Here is a 23,623-nt window from a genome sequence, read left to right on the forward strand (position 1 = left end):
CCTTTCTAAGTAACTCATAAACAGTTCATTTAATTATAGATTGTAAAATTTTGTATGTGATTCAATTCGAACTATGAGCCTGTATGTTCTAGAGTTCATTGCTCTCTATTTAAATATTGGGACGTTTGCTTATCCATAGTTTTCTGACACATTTCCTATTTTCCACGTATCCTTTTAGTACCTTATAAAGGCTACTAATGCTACTACTATTATTGCTGCCGCCGCTGCTACTAACCTGCTGAAAACCCAGCCTAGCATCTATGTGATGAAGGGTGAGGACAATGGCAAAGAAAAGCATTGGTAGCCAGGTGATAGAAAGCAGGGAGCCTTTGTGCCCTGAGACCTGTTAAGGTAGCCATGAAGACCTGGCAAGACCCCTGAAATGCTGACCAATTGGGCTCTGGCTATGCCACCGCTTGGGTTACCAGCCTGGCCAACTTGATGAAACTGTTCCAACAAATCTAAGAAAAAGAGGGGGCAGCACAAGGTTACAGGCTGGCCCTATGTGTAATCATCATGATGATCAGCTTGAAACAGAGGGCACTGAAACAATCAATGTTCATTCATACTCTAGTACAGAGAAAAGCAAAATACATCAGACCAAATCAGATATATCAGTGCCCCACCTACTAGAAATGCTTCAGTGCAGATGATACTGATCAACATCAGTGGGCATGATCAAGGAAGTGAATGCTTTCATCTTGTGCTAGTCCTATATGAAAATAAATTTGAAAATAGATCTCATGAATTTAGGTAAGGGCTTTGTACTGTTCTTTGTTAACGCTACCCACTGCTCAAAGTCATGCAACCATATTGCCAAACAGTATAGAGCAATCAAAAAAAAAAAAAAGCCAAATACCCCGAATCTAGATTAAGACAAAATAAGGGAAGGGGATGGGAAGAGAATAAGTATTTAGTAAGCACCTAATGATGTTCCACACATTGTGTTAAGTATTTTACAAATATCTCATTTAATTCTCATCCTCATTTGATAAGATGTAATTTTCAGGAATACTAAAATCTGAAAAAGGGAAAAATTAAAGACCTTGAGATCATTGAAAATCTTTACTTAACTCAGACTTCAAAAATTATATCTAATAAGTAAGAAAATGACGAAAACAGTACTGATATCTAAAAAAAAAATGAAAAGGAGAGTAGTGAACATTCTTGTATAAAATATATGCTATCATGGCATCTCATATTGCTGATCCTATAAGGCCCCAAAATGGTGGCCTCACTTCTCTCCAGTGGGTGCCATGTGGCAGATGAGCAATTCACTAAGCTTCCCAGGACGGCTCATCTCCACAATTTTGACTGAAGACTTTTGTTGTTGAGTCATTTCAGCCATGTCGGATTCTTTGTGACCCCATTTGGGGCTTCCTTGGCAAAGATACTGGAGTGGTTTTCCATTTCCTTCCCCAGCTCATTTTACAAATAAGGAACTGAGGCAGTTACCTCAGTGACTTGCTCAGGGTCACACAGCTAGTAAGTGTCTGAGGTCAAATTTGAACTCAAGGAGGTGAATCTTCCTGACTCCAGGTCCAGTGCTCTATCCACTGGGCCACCTAGCTGCCCAAGTAAAGATTAGAATCACTGAAAACTTCAAAGGGGAGGGGAGAATTTAGTTAAAAACCTAGAGAGATAAATGAACATAGGTGCTACTGAAATTAGAAGGAAAGGGGAATACAAAGACATTTAAAGCATTATTAACCTCTCAATAAATATTGTCCCTCCCTGTAAAGGAAATTAATGCATGGAAAATGGGAACGAAAATGATCATATAGAAGGCAGGAGACAAAACTGGACCACAGGAAAATTTCTACTGTAGTGTAGTACTTCATCATTATTACCAAATAAAAAAAGTAAGAGTTGATGTTAAGGAAAGAGTGCCTGAAGAAAGGTTACTTTAATGTAGAACAAGTGAAGCTAATAATAGGAACAAAGTACAGAATTCAGAGAGGAAGAACAAAAAAGAAAATCTTTTTTTTTTTTTTAAGGCAGTTGGGGTTAAGTGACTTGCCCAGGGTCACACAGCTAGTAAGTGTCAAGTGTTTGGTCTGAGGCTGGATTTGAACTCAGGTCCTCCTGACTTCAGGGCTGGTACTCTGTCCAGTACGCTACCTAGCTGCCCCCAAAAAAGAAAATCTTAATTCAGATTAAAAGAAATGCCCCAGAGACACAAATGGAGGAAAATATAAACCTAACTCATAACTCTAAATATGCGTGGTTTAAACAGCAAATCCTACAATTTCTTGCTAACAAGCAGTGTATCTGAAAAGCTTACATATATAGAATAAAAATGAGAGGCTAGAACAGAATTTACTATATTTTAGGTAAATCCTCCAAAGCAGAATTTGCATTCATGCTGTCAGACAAAACAAAAATGAATATTCATCATATAAACAGATAAAGAAATAATATTCTGCTAAACTAAACCATAAAAAAAATCATATCAATATTAAATGTGTATGTTCCAATAGTATGACATCTAAATGTAAAAAGAAAAAAATTAACGGAAGTATGAGAAGACATAGATAGCAATACAGTAATCCACAGTCTCCCAATGTAGCCCATTCTATTTGGGGGTATAAAATTGTTAGAATATTGTTTATTTTTTCTCCTTGAATCAAGCTTCTATCTGATTTTTTGAACTTTTACTTATTATTCCCAGTTCTTCCTTCCAGGGCCATGAATAACTCCACTTAGGGTTTTCTACCAGAGTCCTTCAGATATTTGATGACACCAATCATATCCCTTCCTGTCTTCTCCGTGCCAGATATCTCTAGATTCTTTCATTTGAACTTTGTATGTCATGGCCTCTAGCCTCTACTAGTCAGTGAGACCACCAGTTAAAAAAAATACTTCAAACACAAAAGTATCTTATAGGTGTTATGAGTCCATGCTATTTAGTAGAAGGAATATTGGACTTGAAGTCAGAAAAATTAATTTCCAGTCTTTACTTATTTTCTAACCGTGGGAGTGAGGGTATATCACAACCTCTCTGAGCCTTAGTTTCTTTATCTGTAAAATGGGGATATTTATACTTGTCCTGCTAATTTCAGAAAGTTTTTGTGAGAACCAAGTAATATCATTATCCATTTATATAGTACTTAACTATTTACAAAGCATTTTCTCATAGCAGTCATGTGAAGTAAGTAGCATAAGTATTGTTATCCCTATTTTGCAGATGAAGAAACTAAGACTCAGAGAGATTAAATGACTTGTCCATGGTCAAACAGCTTCTAAATGGCAAAACCAAGAGCCAAACTGAGGTTTTTTATAACAATTCTGGTTTTCTTTTTACTCTACCATGCTAAATATCATGAGTTAGATGTGGGTGTATATGGATATAGATGTGTATACACACATATCCATATCTATAGGAAATTGCATGTAAACTGTAAAACACCAGATAAATGTAAGGTATTATTATTATACACTGGCTAAAATTACCATTTAACAATTAATACTTACTAATGTAATACTCCATTCTCATGCTGTCCCAACTGACATATGAGCAGTTGACTCAGACTAGTATCTTCGAATACATACCTTACAGATAGCTCACAAGTAGCTGGTTGTATGTTTTGAATGCAGGTCTCTCAGGCATCAGCCTTTCTACCTTCTTGTTCTCACAGGCAAGTACCTGCCACATTTCTCTCTTGGAATGTGGTTTACCCGTTTCATTCCCTTGCCGTCTTGTGACAAATATTTTTTCTTTTCTTTTTTGTTTTGCTTTCCCCTAGGCAGGAAAAATACACTCTCTAATAGAACTTTATGTATCTTCAGATTTTTTCCAGCTCTTTCAATATTTTCTTAGATTAAATTGTACCTTTTTGTGGTTGTTTTTTACCAAAAATCTTTTTCTAAAAAAAGACTGTTGCTGCTACCAGGAATTTCTGAGTTAAAGAAAAATTGAGTTGAGCAAGCAGCATGTCAATGAGTCCCAGATTATTAATTAAAAAAAAACATTTTGTTGTATCTGCTGGTATTAACCATAAACAAGCCATCTACTGAGATTGCCAAGTAATCCAATTATCTGTGCCTCTTCCTCCACTCTTCCTTTATTGATGTATTTTACCTTTAAAATGCCTAGACCATTTTTGATACATCCATGTTGAGTATAACTACAACTCACATTTACATAATGTTTAAATTTCATAAAACGCTATTCTGAGATAGGATCACCATTTTACAGATAAGGAAACTAAAAATCAGGGATGTTAAGTGACCTATCCAGGATTGTATAATCAGTAAATATCAGAGCAAGGAACTGAAACTCAGGTCTTTCCAGCTCTTGGTCCAGCACTTAATATATTCATTCATTTCAATTTTAGAATGAAACCAAAATGTTCACATTTGAGTTAGTAGAGGTCAAGTTGTTAAGTTGGTAGTTATTTAGGGTCAGTTATGAAATGAATGGATTATTTGGGGCTAACCTTTAGTGAACAAAATGGCTACTGTTGCTGGTACTAACAGATTTCTGAATCAAAAAACCAGGAGTTGCACAAGTATACTTGTTGTTATATATGGTCCCTTCAAAATTGAATTGATTCATAGGTAAGTAACTTAAAGTATATTGAGACAGTCATAGTTGGTTGCAGTTATTTTTCTATTATTATGAAAAGAAATTCAATCTTTTTAACTGTCAACATGGCATATTTTAAAAATTAACATTCATTTTCTAAATATAGAATATTAACACTTAAGTTATTAATTATGAAGTTTTTAAAAGGGACTATCAACATACCTAATATATTTGAGTATTTGGAGTGAAGACATAATCACTGACCATCTTTTCACACTAAATCCTGAATCCATTTTGTAACTTTGTTATTTTATGTCTGCAAATAGAAGAACCGAAGCCCATGTCTTTTCTTGGGCCTTATGGACCAGGGGTGAAGAAATGTTCCAGTGCCCAGGACTCTAAGAAAGGGGGAAGTTCCATGGTCACATTACTGGTGATATTCAAGCAAAGGCTTGCTAATCTCTTAGAGGATATCAGTTGTTAGGTATAGGCTGTACTAACTGACCTCTGAGATTCTATAATTCTGTGAGCTGTCTCTATAGTCTCATTAAGTGTATATTTCACATAAAAGCACAATTTATTTTGACTGGAAATTCATATGTAAATAACAGTTTGGGGCCCACAGCTTTTTGATATAATGATACTATTCTGTATCTATTTTGTTAAATTGAGATGACTGCATCTTACAAGCAAAAGAATTAAAGGATAATTAGAGGAAGTGGTAAATTGACAATGGTAGGAATACACATTGATCCTTTGATCCAATAATTATTTAAGTTAAATTCAAGTAGTACATTTTCATAGATGTCAGGAGGTAGCCTCAATAAGAAATCCTTTCAATAAAATTCCTCTAAATGAGATCCATTTTCTGTAATTGCTCCCTTACTCAGGGACTTGTGACATATACATAAAGGAATTAATGATTAGAACAGACTTTCTCTAAACCCTTAATATAATATAACAAATAACTTATTAGGATGTATGTAGATGATGTCTAATATATATACAAACACTCTATGTCTCAGTATATCTTCATATATATATTGGATATAAAGTATGAAAAATATACTTTAATATAAAGTATATACCTGTTGATAGCACTGTTTTCAATATCTATTCTGCACACATACACATAAATATATATATGTATTTATATATTTATAATATGGTATTTCAGGCTTTATATTAAGGATTTAGGGATGAGTTTATCTTCATTTGATTTCAGATAAGGTTTCTAAACTTCATTTTTTAAAAAGAGGAATGGATAGAAAGAGTATATTTGGATTTATAAATATAAATATTGTAACAAGTAACATAAATATCTTATAAAATTTGCATGTAATATATTTTCTCTAGATTCAAACATATTGGGTCCAGAATTAGACCCATGATTTCATTGGTGTAGGGAACTGCAAATGAGAAACTTCTTCTACCAGTGCTACTTGCCAGCTTCTCTGCAACTTACTGCCTTAAAGAGTTGCCTCATACACTAAGATAGTTCAGTGGATAGAGTTTTGGACTAGAGTCAGGAAGGTCTGAGTTTGAATCCTGCCCCTAGACATTTAGCTTTATGATCCTGGGCATGTCACTTAATCTCTCTGTTCCTCAGTTTCCTTATTGCCATAACGTAGATACTAATACCATCTACCTCATAGGGTTGTTGCAAGGATCAAATGTGATACCATATGCAAAGTGCTTCACAAACCTTAAAATGCTACATAAACACTAGCTAGTATTATTTTTGTGGTAATCGTTATGATGATGACAGTGATGATGAAGTAACTTTTCCAGGGTCACACAATGAATATATTTCAAAAAGTAGAAATTGAACCTCAATCTTCCTGGCTTAGAGGCCAGCTGTTTCTTTTCTATATCACACTGTCTTCTCTGACTATTCATGATTAGTCTGAATGTATCAAAATGTGTGATACATTGTTCTTCTAGTTCCACATGCTAACAGTCTTAACCTATTGTTTTTTGGCTCTTAACTCAGAAGAATCCAATGTCAATTTCTGCTTCCTGTTCCTTGTTCTTAGCTGTGATCCCTTGGTAATAGGCCACTGAAAGTTCTGATATCTGCCTGAAGAGCTAGCACAAGTTGACAGACTACATGGAAACATTGAGTGTAGATATGGCCTTAGAAATGTTTTATTATTTTTTTCATGTTTCATATTAAACACTTACTGTCTCCTTAAGTGATCCTTCTTTCATTGTAAGCTATTTAACCCAGTAATGAGTTGTAGTTCTATATTCATTCTGTCAGATTTGTCATATTTCTCTAAATCAGGTACACCATCACTAAATTCCTTTTCCAATGTCTGATTGTGATGTGGAGGAGAGCCTGGAGTTTCAAAGTCTGGAACAGTGGAGCACAAGCTCCATCAGGTCCTATCAAGTCAGAAAAGCTCCAAGTATGGCCTTGGTGATGGGACTATTAATTGTTGTCTAAGGACAAACCTAGCAGAGTTTGGAGAGGCTCCAGGCTGGCCACAGCATTCTCAAAGGCTAGCTACTTTTTGTTTGTTTGTTTTACACATATAGCAGTTGTATATCCACAGTGATGAATTGACAAATTCTTTAAATACTAAAGCACTTCGCCTTAAAATGAGACATATTTTGAGAAAAATGTAACATCTCTATACAAGCTCTGATAATAAATTATTTAAAGGTGTCATCTTTGTCATTTAAAAGTTGGATTGTTGAATTTAAGAGAAAATGAGGAGATTAATTTATTTGAATATCTGACAGCTTTTCTAAATATAATATTCTCAGTGTATGTGCTCTTGGAGGATGCTTTATTTCCCATTTAAAATTTAAATGATATCCATTATGCTTTGATGCTATGTAAATCAAAGTCCATGCTTTCATTTCTAGAAGATAGTAATGAAATCATACTTGTTCCAATTTGTTTTTCCTCCCATTCATAGTGCATGAATTATACATCCTCCATGGTACTAGAACTGAAGAGTTGCTAAGGGTTTTTTTTCATTACTTAATAATTTGCTTCCTTAATCTTTTATATTGAAATTATGAATATATAAACTTAACCCACTGAAGAAGTAAAATGAGGATATTTAGTGTGTAAATAACATATTCCCACATGCAGAACAAATTTCCTTGCTCATATAGTAGACTACAAGGCTAAGTAGCAGTTGCCTTTTACTCTATTAAAGTGAATTACACTTTCTTTTCTGAGGTGTAGAAGCATAATCTAGATTCCATTTCCAAGCAGTGACCATTGAATCTTAGATTTAGAGCTGGAGGGTACCTTAAAGGTCACTTAGTCCAATCATCTCATTTTAGCAGTGAGGAAACTGAAGCCCAGAGAGTTTAAGTGACTTGCCCTAGTAACATAGGTGGTAAGTAGCAGAGTTGAGAATTGAACTCACCTCCTCTGACTACATATCAGGGCTGTTTGAGCTGTGCCTCACTGAATAATAAGAATTCCTGTCCTCCCAATTTTTACCATTTCAATTAAGCTACAACATACTGTGATTAGTTAATTATACAGAAGTGGTATAAAGAATGTTATCAAACAAATGCATGATCAAAAAAGATGATTTTATCATAAGACAATGGTGAGTGATAACTGATGGAGGCCCGGAATGCTCCATTAGTATCAAAATGACAGGAGAATGTCAAGATGCATACCACCATATTAGGTAGGACCACATCTTAACTCAGTTGTAGACATGGACAAGAGTTGCATAGGATAAGCAGATACAAATGATTTGTGACCTTCGATTGTTACAGGAATACCCACATCGATGAGATCAATATATCCGAGTATTAGAACATCTCTTTAAGAACAGAGATCCAATTTTATACTATATTCAATATTTACTTATTTTTCAAAAAATATTGAATATACTTGACATATAAAGCCTAGGACTTTTAAACAAAATGTGAGCTAGGTATATGTGGCCTGTCCTTTTTCCAGGAGCATACAAACCAAAATATTCTTCATAGAGTATTATTTCATAGTTTATCTTTTCATGTAGTATATCACTGTCACCATTCTTTAATTCCCAACTGATTATATATGCTAATTAAATTATAGGTCTGTTAATGGATTTCTTCTCCTTTCTAAGTGATTTCAAAAGGACCATTTCAGCCTAAGACCTCTGGAATACCTAGGGAAGGAATAATCCAGAAATACCTTTCTTATCTGGGGAACAAAAGGGTGATATTGTTGGGAGGTGCCGTGCTTTTTTAACAGGTTTTTTAACTGTTAACTTTGTTAACAGTTTTCACAAAGAATGAAGGGATTCTTTACTTTGTGGTATTATTGAATGTCTAGATGCTGGGAGAGTCTTTGTCTAAGCCTTGGGAAAGAAGGAAGGAAAGAAAGGAAGTTCCTTTGCGAAGGCCTGTAGAGGGTCAGAAATTTGGTATTATTCTCCCAGTAGGGGTCCAAAGAGAAATATATTCACGCTGATAGGCTGGAGAGCATTGTATTGCAGAACAAGTCTTGGTATCAGCATGGCACCAAGACAGGCTGCATGAAAGATGGCAATAATCTCTTAGCTACTTTACTGCGGATGACTGACTTGTGATAAAGCATCAGCGGCTGTGTCAGAGGCTGTATCATCATCTGTTCTCGTGATGCTCCTGCTCCTCATCACTAGCTTACATAGACCAAATCATTGAAATCTGGGATTCTGTCCTTCCAAAGAACAGAGGCAAAGCCTGGAATTTCTGGCCTTAGTTCTCTTCCACATTTGTTCACTCTTTCTGGGATGGATAGGGGAGTTAACATATTTTGTTTTTGCTATCTTTTACTACTTCTTTGCTTTCTTTTCTCCTTTTCCTTCTTCCCCCTTTTATTCCTCTTCTTTGTGCTCCTCCTTTTCCAGTACTGCCAGTGCCGGGCTCCTTGCTTCCCCAAGATTAGGGACATCCAATAATGGCTACAATCTGACATCCAGCTTCATCATTCAACTGAAACTTCCCTCTCTTTAGTTACCAAATTATTTACCACTCAGTTGCCAAATCAAATGGCCTTTTATCAATCCTGATCTTTCTTTATTTCTGTTATCATTTGATGCTATCAATCATACTCTTTTCCTGAATACTCTCTTTTCTCTAGATTTTCATGACTGTGTTTTCTCTCTCACTTCTTCTCTTATATGTCTTACCAACTCTTTTCAGGTACTTTTGTCATTTCTTATCTATATCACACCCATTAGCCATGGGTGTCCCCCAAGGCTCTACTCTAAGCCTTTTCTTTTTTTCTCTATAGTATCTCTTTAGTGGGTTCACGTTATCTTCTTTATGCAGATTTCCACATTTTCATATTTAGCCCCAATCTCTCTCCTGAGCTGTAGTCTTACATGACCAACTGCTTTTATACATCTTGAACAGGAAGGGAGAAGTCCTATGGACTATTTTAGGTCTAACAGAACTGTAGCCTGTTATAGTTCCTACTAAAAAGGTGGACTTGCACATAACTAAGTAAACAGGGGAAGCAATCAGGATATGCAGGTATGTAATGAGGGTTCCGCAAAACCTGAAGAATACAGTAAGCCTCTGTAATTCTTTTTTAGATTGTGGGGAGGCAAGTATCAGTAGCTTATTTGGTTATCCCCCATCCACTATATTCCCCTCCAAACTTGACTGAGTGGGCTGGATCCTGGATTTTCTTAGAATTGATTTTCCATACTTTATCCCTCATGATGGGCCACCATCCCCTTTTGGACCTCAGTCATTCTGATCTCATTAAGCTAAATCAACATTATATCATCAGTGTAGTGGTAATACATCAATGCCCTTAGTAAGGGAAGCCTCTTTTCATTCTGCCCACCAAAATATGGCAGTCTCATACTGAAATCTCATAGAAAGTTTAGGTAGCCCTGCAAAAGTATGATCTTTTTATGGCTTTAGGTGATCAAGAAGCCACAACAACATACTCTAAGACCATTAAGTATCAATGGTGATATAGCTTGATTCGTCCCCAAGAGCTTCCTTGCCTTTTAAAAAAAAATAGGTTTTTATTGATATGCTTTGGGTTACCTTGCCTTGATGTTCTCCTTGTCTATTGGGATTGCTTGACTTTTGGGTAAACAATTAGCTTAATCTTTGTGACCGGATGGGGACAACCCAGATAAGTACTGATTCTGTCCTACCACTATTAAATTTTATCTGAAGACCTAGCGTAGTGATTGAGACAAGTTCTAAATCATGCCAGAATCATACCCTCATCTATTTCTAGTTGATTTGCCTCCCTGAACAGCTATCTTCTTACTATGACATGTGAATGGAAAAGAATAACTCATTATGCTTAGGGAGAAACATTTCTAGAAATTATAAAAATGATATTTATTTCAGCTTTCTAAGTCCAGTAATACAAAATTAGTAAAGTTGATGCTAATTCCTTGCATCTAGCCTAGTGCTTTGAGAAGAATTGTTTTAGTGTTTGCTGAATGAATGCAAACAATGAATGCATACATCATGCTGAAGCAAGAAGTGGGATGTTAATAGCAAATAATCATATTGGATGAAAAGTAAGATTAATAACTCTCAATGCACTTGAAATTTTTATCAAAGTTTTGAGTAGGCAAAGGCAGGGAGGAAAAGAGGGAGAGGGTGGGGAAGGAGAGAGGGGGTGAGAGAGAGAATATGAGAATTTAAAGGCAAGCACCATAAATAAGAAGTATACATTATCCCATTCATTAAAGTAAAAGTATAGAAAGACATTCAATAAAATGCACTTAGGAAAAAGGCAATAATATCTGAAAATTGACCAGAGAGTAAATAAAAAGTAACGATTGAACTGATTGAATCTATCTAGATTTATTTAGGCTTACTGGTTCATTAGGTCATATTTTCAGAAGTGGCCTCTGCTAAACTTATGGTGAGGTTGAGAGCCCTCCACTAGAAAACCACCTGACACCTATAGGAAGAAGTCAGCTAAATGCTATTGTTTAAAAGCTAGAGTCTCCCTGTATCTAAGATGGGTGCATATAGAAATGGTGTTAATTCTTTCAGCTTACAACATTTCCAGCTCCAAAATTCTGTGTTTTTATGTATTAGTCAATTAAAGCTTTAAATACTGCCGTTATATTTACAAGAATGTTTATTATATTGTTTAGCAAGTTCAACTTTGTATATTAGGCTGAGAAAATTACAAGGACTTGACTGTGATTAAAAATATGAAGAAAGCGACAAATTAATTCAAGAAGTATTTCTTGTCTTCCGACGAGATAAAGAGATCTTCCACAGAAAAGACTTTTTAAAAAGGCATAAATATTTTTTAAAATATAAAGTTATTGGGTCAGCCAGTAGCACAGTGGATGGAGTATTGGCCCTGGAGTCAGAAGGGACCTGAATTCAAATCCAGCTTCAGACACTTACTAGCTATGTGACCCTGGGCAAATCACTTAACCCTGATTGCCTTTAGTGTGTGTGTGTGTGTGTGTGTGTGTGTATACACATGTACACACACACATACACTCTCTCTCCACATATATATATATATATGTATACATAGTTGTTGTTATAAATAGACATTGTCCTTCACGAAGATTTTTTTATATTTCAGATCAGTCCAGTATTTATTAATATCACCTGCTAGGTGCAGAGGAAAGAGGCAGCTAGGTGGCTCAGTGGATAGAGTACTGGGCCTGTAGTCAGGAAGACCTGAGCTCTAATCTAGCTTCAGACACTTACTAGCCGAGTGACCCTGGGCAAATCACTTAACTTCTTTTTGCTTTAATCCACTGGGGAAAGAAATGACAAACCACTCTAGTATTTTTGCCACAAAAACCCCAGAGACAGTTTAGTCCACGGGGTCATAAAGAATTGGACTCAACTGAATGACTGAACAACAGATGCAGAGCGTTGAACTATTTTAAAAATACAAAAATCAGTAAAATATACCATTCATGCTATCAGGGAACCCATGATCTACCAATTAGTTAATCAACAAGAATTGTCACTGTTTTACTGTGTCACTATTCCACTGTGATATGGAAACAAAGATAAAAATTATTTCCCTGCCTTCATGGAGCTTACATTCTATTTCCAGTTCTTAGCAAAATGCTGGCACACCGTGTGAAGTTAATTCATACGTGTTGACTATCAGGGGAGGCAACGTGTACATAAATAAGTATATATAAATACTGTACGTATGAACTAAATTTTTGGGAGAGTGGGCACTAGCAGCTGATGGATCAAGAATGGCTAAGATGAACTGGAATGAAGCAGGGAAAAAGCATTAAGTACTTTTTATGTGCAAAGCACTAGGGATACAAATGGAAAAGGGAGACAGGCCCTGTTCTGGAGAAGCTCATATTCTAATGTATGGGAGGTTTTAACTGTGAATCATATAGAGAGGTCTTATGGTCCTGAGTGTACAGAAGCAAAGCAGATGCACGTGCTTTGTCTTTAATGTCATTTCCACTGACAGATCCACTTTCAATGATGCCAAGGACTGTGGGGGTAAAAACTTCCCAGCAACTATTGCCATGTGTATAACTTCCTCATCAGGACTATATGTCTACTTCTTATTTTGCTTTTACTTCTACTTTACTAAGATTAGTATAACTAAGGAATCCCATGGAGTGATTACATATAGTAAAATTTGCACTGTTTGAAATTATAATAATCTAAAACATGGTAAATGTTTCTAGCCTGATAGAAATATGCAGTGCAGGTTTGAATAATTCAAATAATGGAACACTTGATTCAACAGCATTTTATTTTTATGCATTTAAAAAAAATTTCTCTTGCTTTAAGGTAATGCCAGATGTATGAAGAAAGAAATGAATATTCCAGTTTTGATTTGCTTTTCTCTTATTGACATGACTCATAAGTGTGTATTTTGCTAAGATCAGTATCTAGTGCCCGCTACCTATAGTTACATCATTGCTGATGCGTAGTTACTTCTTGAATCATTTACTAAAAATGAAAATTGAGTTTAAAGAAAATTGCCATGAAAACTGATGTCTTACTATAAAGTAGCACTTTTCTCACACGTCACATTAGAAGTTTTAGTTTCCCACTCTTTGGATCCTTACTTATGATAGGAAATATTATTTTTGACTTTATTAAGATGCATTATAATTACTGATGGTATGATTAAATTTTAATATTTTATACATTTTTAACACAGATCAGTGGCTTACTCTTGGAAGGATGCAGTTTTGATGGAAATCGACTCTCTGAAAACCAGCATGACTCTCCCAGTGTGTCTTCAGTCCTCCCTTGTTATATGTCCTGGATTCCACAGGTACAAGCTTTTTAAGAGCTATCTCTGTTAAGTCCTATGATTAATTGTTTTTTTGTTTGTTTGTTTTTTAAGTAATAGAGTACCATATTCAGTTTGATACATTTGACCAGTTTTTAGAAAAGCATTTCATTCATTGCTGAAGTTTAATTTTAAGGTTTTATAAGAATTTGTTTACTATGGAAAGACTCAAATTTAATGTCATTTTCTAAAGCTTGCATAGCCTTAACATGAAAATGTTTAACAAAGATGGAATAGAGGGCTCTGGATTTGGAATCAAAAGAGACCTGAGTTCATAGGACGGTTTTGTTATGTACTTTCTTTGTAATTGTGGGCAAGACACTTAACTCCTCTGAGCCTGACTGCCTTCTTCTGTAACATGAGGCGATTTTATTATATTATCTCCCACTTTTCTTCTAGAACTAAATGTTATGAAAATATTAGTTATGTTTCCCCTTCCTTTGAAGACTCTAATAATCAGCAGAATTTTGAAAAATGGAATATGTGGAATATTGTGTAGGACTTTTTAAAATAAAACAGATTTATATAAACTAATACTATCATATCTAGTTATCATGTTAAATAAAATGCAGAAATTAAGTTAAAAGGATGTGCAAAGTAGCTAAAAGTTTCATATATCATTAGACCTAGTTACAAACAAATCTCAATGTCTAACGTACTGCCTAATTTTTGCTCTAAATCTATGCTTTAATAGGTGCTAGGAACTCCAAATGAGAAAATTTCCTTAGTGAAGGCAGACCAGCAACTCATTTTTGACTTACAGTCTTAGAGAATTGCCTGGAACATAGAGATATTAAATGACTAGACCAAGATCATACAGCCAGTCCTTATCAGAGACATCACCTGACTCCAAGGCCAGCCCTCTAGCTACCATACAATGCTACCTTTCATATTTCCTAAACTAGATACAAAAGGAGTATTCTTATCAATAGAAAAAAGGTTTCACAGAATTTTCTAGTTATAATAATTATTTTTGTCACATAAAAACCCAAAGCAGCAGAATGGTATCTTTTATCTCCTAATCTGAAGTCTATAGTACTGTTCCTGCATGAAAATATCAAATTGTTGATTATATTAACATTGTCTAGTACACAAAAAGCCCAATTCTGCAGTTGTAATTCAAACCAAACTAATCAACTTTGGGAACTTTTAATTTAAAAAATACATTTGGAATCCATGTTAAAAAAATGTTAAATGTTAATCCATGTTAAAAAAAAAGTGGGGCAACTAGGTGGTACAGTGGCATTTGACACGTGTAATACCTGTGTGACCTCGGGCAAGTCACTTGACCCTGATTGCCTCACCAAAATTAAAAAAAAAATTAAAAAAAATAATATCCGTTAGCAAGCATCACTTGAGAAGACTTGAGAAAATGAATTTCCAGTCACCTCAAAAAACATAAAATACTAGAAATTTAGTACTATGACTTTGTGTCAAACCAATTTTATTTCCATTTTTATAGTATAAGAGAACATATTGCAAGGGAGAGTCATAGTTATAAAGTATCTTCTTGATTTCATTCTTTCCTTTTATTACATTTCATATGACATTTTTGCCATACTATAGCCTTTATGACTGTAATGGCTTGCAAACCATACACAAAGGCTAATTATCAATAAAAGAGCCATGTTACATAATGACGTGTCCTTCAGGAATTTGTTCTGAACCTTGTTATGTTTAGTGTCATTAGTGGTGACCTATGTGAAGGAATCAAGATTTTCTTCATCAAGTTTGCAGATGATTTTAGACTTGAATGACTAATAATTTGGGAAACAAACATGAAATTCACAATGACCTTAATTAATTGAAATGCTGTTCCTGTAAAGAGAAGATTAAATTTAATGAGGACAAAAGTAAGTTGGTACATTTTGAGACAAAACCCACAAAGTGAAATCTGAGAATAAGAATTACTTACTAGGTAGAAGAAAAATACATGGAACTAACTAAACCCTTTCCTATAAAGTAAATACTAATTAGCCATATACAGTAGCATGTTTATGAACAAAACCATTATTTTATTGGGATTATATTAGAAGAAATATGACATAAAAGTTCTGGGAAATAATCCTTCAACTACATTTTGTGTCCTATCTTGTCACTAAATTTTAAACTCACTAAATGGAAAATAGTTCAGAAAACTAAAAGAAATTATTTAAGGGTTAAAAAGTTCTGTGAATAAAAGGATTTAAAATTGTTTAACCTGGAGCAAAAAAGGCTAAAAGTAACTTAATTTCTCTTTCCAAACATAAGAAGGACTTTTATCAAGGGCCATCCCTAAACAGAACTTTGTATTGATGTCTCTGAGCCCCTTTTTTTTTCCTTTGCTGTGATTTTCCTCTCAAAGAATCCAGCAATTTCATGCTGCATATCATACAGTTGTCCCCTCTAAGTTCTCAGTACTTTCAGACTGCCCATCCATTCATTCTGGAAAGAAAAAAATCCGATAAACCTGTTCACATCATCTTGTTCATTATTGTTGTTAAGTCATTTTCCAGTCATGCCCTACTCTTCATGACCCCATTTGGGGTTTTTGTGGCAAAGATACTGGAGTAGTTTGCCATTTCCTTCTCTAGCTCATTTTACAGATTGAGGAACTGAGGCAAACAGGGTTAAGTGACTTGATAAGGGTCACATAACTAATAAGTGTCAGAAGACAGATTTGAACTCACAAAGAGGAGTCTTCCTGACTCCAGGCCTGGATACACTCGTATCTACTGTGCCAACTAGCTTTCCAACTTGTTGGTTACTTACTTGCTATTCACTGCAAAAGTATTTACATTTTAAAAGAAGACTTGTAAAAAAGACAATTACCCCTTAAAAACAATTTGTAATAGCATTAAATATTGTAACTTTTCTGTTGCTCTAAATTCCCATCAAGTTTCTTTATCCACTCTACTCACTTTTCCCTTTCTATGATCCTTGCTGTTAGTTTTATTATTGATATGGTCAATTATGCTGATCATTTTCCTAATATTAAACCAGTTCTGCATTCCTGGTGTAAATCCCACCTAGTCAAAGTGTATGATACTGGTGATATATTGCTGTAGTCTGCTTGCTAGTATTTTATTTAAAATTTTGCATCAATATTCATTACGGAAATTGATTTGTAGTTTTCTTTCTCTGTTTTTGCTCTTCCTGGTTTAGCTATCAGTACCATATTTGTCTTGTAAAAGGAATTTGGTAGGACTTCTTCTTTACTTATTTTCCCAAATAGTTTATATACTATTGGAATTAATTATTCTTTAAATGTTTGGTAGAATTCACTTGTGAATCCATCTGGCCCTGGGGATTTTTCTTTAGGAAGTTAATTGATGCCTTGTTCAATTTCTTTTTCTGAAATGGGGTTAGTTAAATAAGTTTATATTTTTGTAAATATTCGTCCATTTCACTTACATTGTCAGATTTTTTGGCATATAATTTCACAAAATAGCTCCTAATATTTGCTGTAAGTTGCTCTTCACTGGTGGTGAATTCACATTTTTCATTTTTGATACTGTTAATTTGGTTTCTTCTTTCTTTTTTGAAATTAAATTAACCAATGGTTTATCTGTTTTATTAATTGTTTTCATAAAACCAGCTTATTTTATTAGTTCACTAGTTTTCATGTTTTCAATTTTATTAATCTCTCCTTTGATTTTCAGAATTTCTAATTTGGTATTTAATTGGGGATTTTTAACTTGTCCTTTTTCTAGTTTTTTTAGTTGCATGCCCAAATCATTGATCTTCTCATTCTCTATTTTATTCATGTAAGCATTCAGAGATATAAAATTTCTGTTAAGAACTGCTTTGGCTGCATCCTATAATTTTTGTATGTAGTCTCATTCTCATCTCTTTGATGACGTTATTATTTCTGTGATTTGTTGTTTGATCCACTCATTCTTTAGGATTATTTAGTTTCAAATTAATTTTTAGTCTGTCTTTTCATGGCCCTTTATTACATGTAGTTTTTATTGCATCAGGATCTAAAAAATGTATTTAATATTTCTGCCTTTCTGCCTTTGATTGTTAGGTTTTCATAACCTAGTACTTGGTCAGTTTTTGTGTAGGTGCCATGTACCTCTATGAAAAAGGTATATTCCTTTCTATCCCCATTCAGTTTTCTCCAGAGGTCTATCATATCTAACTTTTCTAAAATTCTATTAACCTTCTTAATTTCTTTCTTGTTTATTTTGTGGTTAAATTTATCTAATTCTGAGAGGGGAGTCTCCTCTCAGACTGAGGTCCCCCACTAGTATAGTTTTACTGCCTATTTCCTCCTGTAACCCACTTACCTTGTCCTTTAAGAATTTAGATGCTATACCACTTGGTGCATATATGTTTAATATTGATATTACTTCATTGTCTATGGTACCTTTTAGCAGGATGTAGTTTCCTCCTTTATCTCCTTTAATTGGATCTATTTTTGCTTTCACTTTTTCTGAGATCATGATTGCTACCCCTGCTTTTTATATTTCAGCTGAAGCGTAATAGATTTAACTCTGGGCCCTTACCTTTACCCTCTGTCTCTCTGCTTCAAGTTTGTTTCTTGTAAACAACATATAGTAGGATTCTGGTTTTTAATCCACTCTGCTATCTGCTTCCGTTTTATTGGAGAGTTCATTCCATTCATATTCACAGTTATAATTATTAACTATGTGTTTCCTTCCATCTTTTTTTTTCTCCTGTTTATCCTTCTCTCTCTCTGTCCTTTCATCTTTTCCCTCACCCTTTTTCATCTTTTTCCTCCACAGTGTTTTGCTTCTGACCATCACCTCCCCCAATCTGACCTTCCATCTATCAGTTCCCTCCACATTCTTTTATCACCTTACCCTCCTAATTCCCTAAAGGGTTAAGATAGATTTCTTTAACCAACTGAGTGTTAATGTTATTTCCTCTTTGAGCAAATTCCAAAGAGAGTAAGGTTCAAGCATTGCCTGCTTGCCCCCCCATCTTTCCCTCCTCTATGAGTTCTTTCCTGCCTCTTCATGTGAGATAATTTACCCCATAATGCCTCTTTTCCCTCTTCTCCCAATGCAATCCTGTTTCTCATCCCTGAATTTTGGTTTTTTGGATATCATCCCATCATAGCCAACTTATACCCATGAACTCTGTCTATGTATGCTCCTTCTAACTGCCCTAATAATGATAAAGTTCTTAAGAGTTACAAGTATCATCTTCCCATGTAGGAATATAAACAATTTAACCTTCTTGAATCTTTCCAGTTTATCTTTTTTATGCCTGTCTTGAGTCTTGTATTTGAAAATCAGATTTTCTATTCAGCTCTGGTCTTCAGGGATACTTGAAAGTCCTCCATTTTATTGAATATCCATTCCTTCTCCCCTCCCCTTCAAAGGAATATACTCAGTTTTGTTGGGTAGGTGATTCTTGGTTGTAATCCTAGCTCCTTTGCCTTCTGGAATATCATAATTTCAAGCCCTCTGATCCTTTAATGTAGAAGCTGCTACGTCCTGTGTAATCCTGACTGTGGCTTCACAGTATTTTAATTGTCTCTTTCTGGCTACTTGCAATGTTTTCACCTTTACCTAGGAGCTCTGTATTTTGGCTATAATATTCCTGGCAGTTTTCATTTTGGAATCTCAGGAGGTGATTAATAGATTTTTTAAATTTCTATTTTACCCTCAGGTTCTAGGATATCAGGGCAGTATTCCTTGGTAATTTCTTGAAATATAATGTCCAGGCTCTCTTCTTGATCATGGTTTTCAGGTAGTCCAGTAATTTTTAAATTCTCTTTCCTGAATCTGTATTCCAGGTCAGTTGTTTTTTCAATGAGGTATTTCAAATTTTTCCTATCTTTTTCATTCTTTTGATTTTGTTTTATTGTTTCTTCATGGCTCATGCAATAATTAGCTTCCATTTGCCCAATTTTAATTTTTAAGGAATTTTTTCTTCAGTGAGTTTTTGTAATTCCTTTCCTATTTTGCCAATTCTGTTTTTTAACGGGTTATTTTCTTCATTGAATTTTTGTACGTCTTTTTTATATTTTTGTGCTTCCTTTACCTAGCTGTTGACTCTTTTTATGATTCTCTTGCATTACTCTTATTTCTTTTCCCAATTTTTCTTCTACTTCTCTGATGTGATTTTTAAAATCCTTTTTGAGCTTCTAGGAGTTCTTTTTCGACCTGTAACCAATTTGCCTTTTTCTTTGAGGTTTCATATGTAGCCATTCTGACATTGTTATCCTCTTCTGAGTTTGTGTTTTGATCTTCCCTATTACAATAATAACTTTCTATGGTCAGGTTCTTTTTTATTTGTTTATTTTTTGCTCATTTTCCGCCAATTTCTTGACTTAATTTTATGTTAAAGTTGGGCTCTCCTTCTTGGCTGGAGGGTACACTGTCCTAAGCTTCAGGCTTTTCATGCTGCTGTTTTCAGAGCTAATTCTGGGGACCTTTAAGTTTTTGGCTGTTCCAAGGTGGTAAGATCTAAGAAGTGTGATCATTGCTTTCCTGGCCTGTGCTGTGGTCTGTGAGCAACCATAAGCACTCTGCTCAGGACCCCTACTCCCCTGCAGCCACATACTCTAGTGTGTTAGTGCTCCTCACATTGGGACTATGAACTGGATCCCAATTTGGGCAATGTGACAGATTCCTGCACCTAGTGCCAACATAATTTCCCCTGTAATCTCCTCCCTGACCAGTTACCTGGCCTTTTTCCAGTCTCTGAGCTGAGAGCTCCAGGAGTCACTGCTGGTGATTCAATTGCTCCCAAGACCTGCACTGGTCTGGGGGGGGGGGTGGCACCTCACTGGTGGATTGCACCAGGATGGGCAATCTCACTGCTGTCTTGCTGGCTGCTGGATTGCCCAGACTACCTACTCTGCACTCTGCTCTCTCCTCAGTGTGACAAAAATTTCTTATCAATTTTCTAAGTTGTTTTGGGCTAGAAAATTGTTTCACCCTGTCCTTTTCTTGGTTAGGCTACTCCAGGATTTGTTTTGAAGAGTTATTTTGAAGTTGGCGGAGGGGAATTTGGAAAAGCTCAGTCAGGTTCCTGCTTTATTTTGCCATCTTGTCCCCTAGCCCTTTCCAACCTTTTTATGTATTATTTTCCTTCCCACACTCTGTAGTCTGGCCAAACTAGTCTTCACAATGTTCTTCACACATAGTAGTCCATCTCACATCTTTATCCTGCCTGTACCCCATGTCTTAAATGTACTCATTCCTCACCTCTTTCTCTTCGAATCCATTGTTTCCTTCAAAACTCTGCTCAGTTGACAACTTATTCATACCAAAAATTTACCTTGTATTTACTTTTTTTTACAATTTTTTTTATAATCTTATGAAAATATATGTTGTCTGTCCAAATAGAATGTAAGCTCTTTGAGAGCAGGGGCTGTTTAACTTTTATCTTTTTATCTCCAGTGGCTAAGTCATATCAGGCACTTAATGCATGTTTTTGATAGTTTGATTGATTAATGATCATCCAGCTGTAGTATATCAGAACAAGTTCTGGGTCTTAATCCATTTCCTACAAAATTGGTAACTAATTTTCCCAAATCCATTTGTTGTTTAATCCTTTCTCTTATTTTTATTTTCTCTAAGTTTATCAAAGGCTAATCTTGTATGTTTTTAGTTTGATAGTTTGCTGTATAAAGGATAGAATATTGAATTTGGAATCAGGAAGACTCACATCCTGCCTCAGATGCTGAGTGAGCTGTGTGACCCTGTGCAAATCATTTCTTTGTGCTTCAGTTTCCTCATCTACTAAATGAGGGAGTTGCATTCACTGACCTTTAAGGTCACTTCCAGCTCTAAATCTATGATCCTATGAGCTATTGAACTATTTGTCAGTTTGGGGCCTAGAACCATATGTGTTTTTGATAATCACTTTAAAATGCATTTTAAAGTCTGGAAGAAGCACAGTTCTGCCTTCATAAATTATTTTTCCCCATTATATCCTTTAATATCCCTTCTGGGGGTTTTTCCCGTAAATTTTATGATTTTATCCAGTTTTATGAAGATTCCTATGAGAGGCAGCATGATGTAGTAGGTACAGAGATGGCCTCAGAGTCAGAAAAAACTTGTTTCAAGTCCCATCTCTCATATACACCCATTATATGATCTTGGGCAAGTCATTGCCCCAGGTAACTCTCTAAGATTATAAATTGCTGCTGAGCATGGTAACACATGCCTGTAGTCCCTGCTGCTGGGTAGATTGAGGCTGATGGTGGATTGTTTGGTTTCTAAGCTGTGTTGGCACGGAAGTCCCCATCAAAGCTGTGAGCTCCTTGTCAGTAGAGAGCTACCAGGTTGCTAAATGAGGGGTGAAAGGGCCCAGTTTGCAAAAAGGGAACAAGTTAAAGCTACTGTGTTGATCTATATTGAGATTGGGCCCATGAGTGACCTCTGCATTTTCAGCATAGGAGAGATGGGGAGATATCTTGGGGGTTAGGGAGAGACTGTAAAGTGGAGAACAGTGGCTTACATACATTGATAGAAGGAGTTCGAAACATAATTATATCACAGGTCCATATACCCATCCCCACCTTTAGAAAAGAAGAAACCCTTTGGTATTCAGATTAGTATTGTATTAGAGTATTACCATTTCTACTATATTGAAGTTGTTACGATAATCAAATAACACAAGTGTTTTAGAAATCTTAAAGCACTTAGAATATAATAAAGCACTTAAAGCATATATAAATGCTAACTGTCATTATTATTATTCTTACCCATCCATGAATTATCCCTCCTACACTGTTATTTTATGTATTATTGTTTTATAATTTTCCTTAGTAGGTTATTTATAGATTAATTGCTGGTTTTTATTGTTAATATAACTGAAATGTCTTCTTATGGTGTTTTCTTCATCCTTATTACTAATAACGATTCTTATATATTATTCTTGTGTCTTGTCACCTTGGCTGAACTCAATTATAGTTTCAATTAATTTTCTGGTTGATGCAATTTAATTTTTAGTATACTAATGTTCTCTTAATTGCCAAATTTAATGTCCTCTTCTCAGTTTTCATCCTTCTTAACTCTCTGCAGTATTTGACACTGTTGATCCCTTTTCTCTTCCTGGATATTCTGTCTTCTCTGAGTTTTTGTGACACCATTGTCTCGATTCCCTTCTTACCTATCTATCCTTCTCAGTCTCATTTTCTGTCTCCTGGGCTCTCCTCTCAATATCCTCTCTTACTAAGTGACCTCACCAGTACTTATAGATTTCCTTATCTCTACAAAAATAAATTAGTGATCCAACCCTATGTCCTGAAGTCTGGTCCATCTTTCTCTATTGTTTATTAAGCCTTTCCACCTGTGTGTCCCCATTGATACTTCCAACTCATTATGTCTAAAACTAAACTCATCATCTTTACCATTTGCAATCTGTGATCCATCCCTGCTCAACTGAAACTGCCCTCTTCAAGCTCACCTCTTAGCTACTAAACCCAATGGTTTCTTCTCAGTTTTCTTCTTTCTTGATCTTTATTATAGCCTTTGACATTATTGACCACCCCATTCTCTAAGGTATTCTCTCCTACTTTGGCTTCCATGTCTTTGATTTCTTGGTTTTCCCTGTATTTCTTTTTTATCTCTTTTTCTGCTCCTGCTCACACATACTAAGTATGAGCATCTAAGGATCTGCCATGGATCTTTTTCTTTTCTATATATACTCTCTATTATTGATCTCATCAACTGCCATGGGTTCAGTAATCTCTATACAGATGACTTCCAAATCTATATTGCCAGGCCTCTTAACTCGCTTAAACTTAAATCCTACATCATCAACTATCTATTGGCTATCTCTTAGATTTCCTATAGGCTTTTCAAATTCAGCCTCATAAACAAAACTCATTATTTTCTCCCAAACCATACATCATTCCAAACTTCCCTATTTATATTGAA

The 23,623-nt window shown here is 35.2% G+C and overlaps 1 protein-coding gene across 3 annotated transcripts in view; it reads left to right on the top strand.

Moving 5' to 3' along the window:
* The window catches only part of DYNC2H1 (dynein cytoplasmic 2 heavy chain 1), a 363,910-nt gene that overhangs the window by 328,944 nt on the left and 11,343 nt on the right, over positions 1 to 23,623 (top strand). For all 3 annotated transcript variants that reach the window (XM_027849539.1, XM_027849541.1, XM_027849540.1), the window contains one exon: positions 13,641 to 13,757. In XM_027849539.1, coding sequence (XP_027705340.1) covers positions 13,641 to 13,757 — 117 coding nt within the window. The remainder of the gene's footprint in view (positions 1 to 13,640; positions 13,758 to 23,623) is intronic.

The sequence above is a fragment of the Vombatus ursinus genome, unplaced genomic scaffold (assembly GCF_900497805.2).
Source record: "Vombatus ursinus unplaced genomic scaffold, bare-nosed wombat genome assembly UNPS02007612.1, whole genome shotgun sequence".
NCBI lineage: Eukaryota > Metazoa > Chordata > Mammalia > Diprotodontia > Vombatidae > Vombatus > Vombatus ursinus.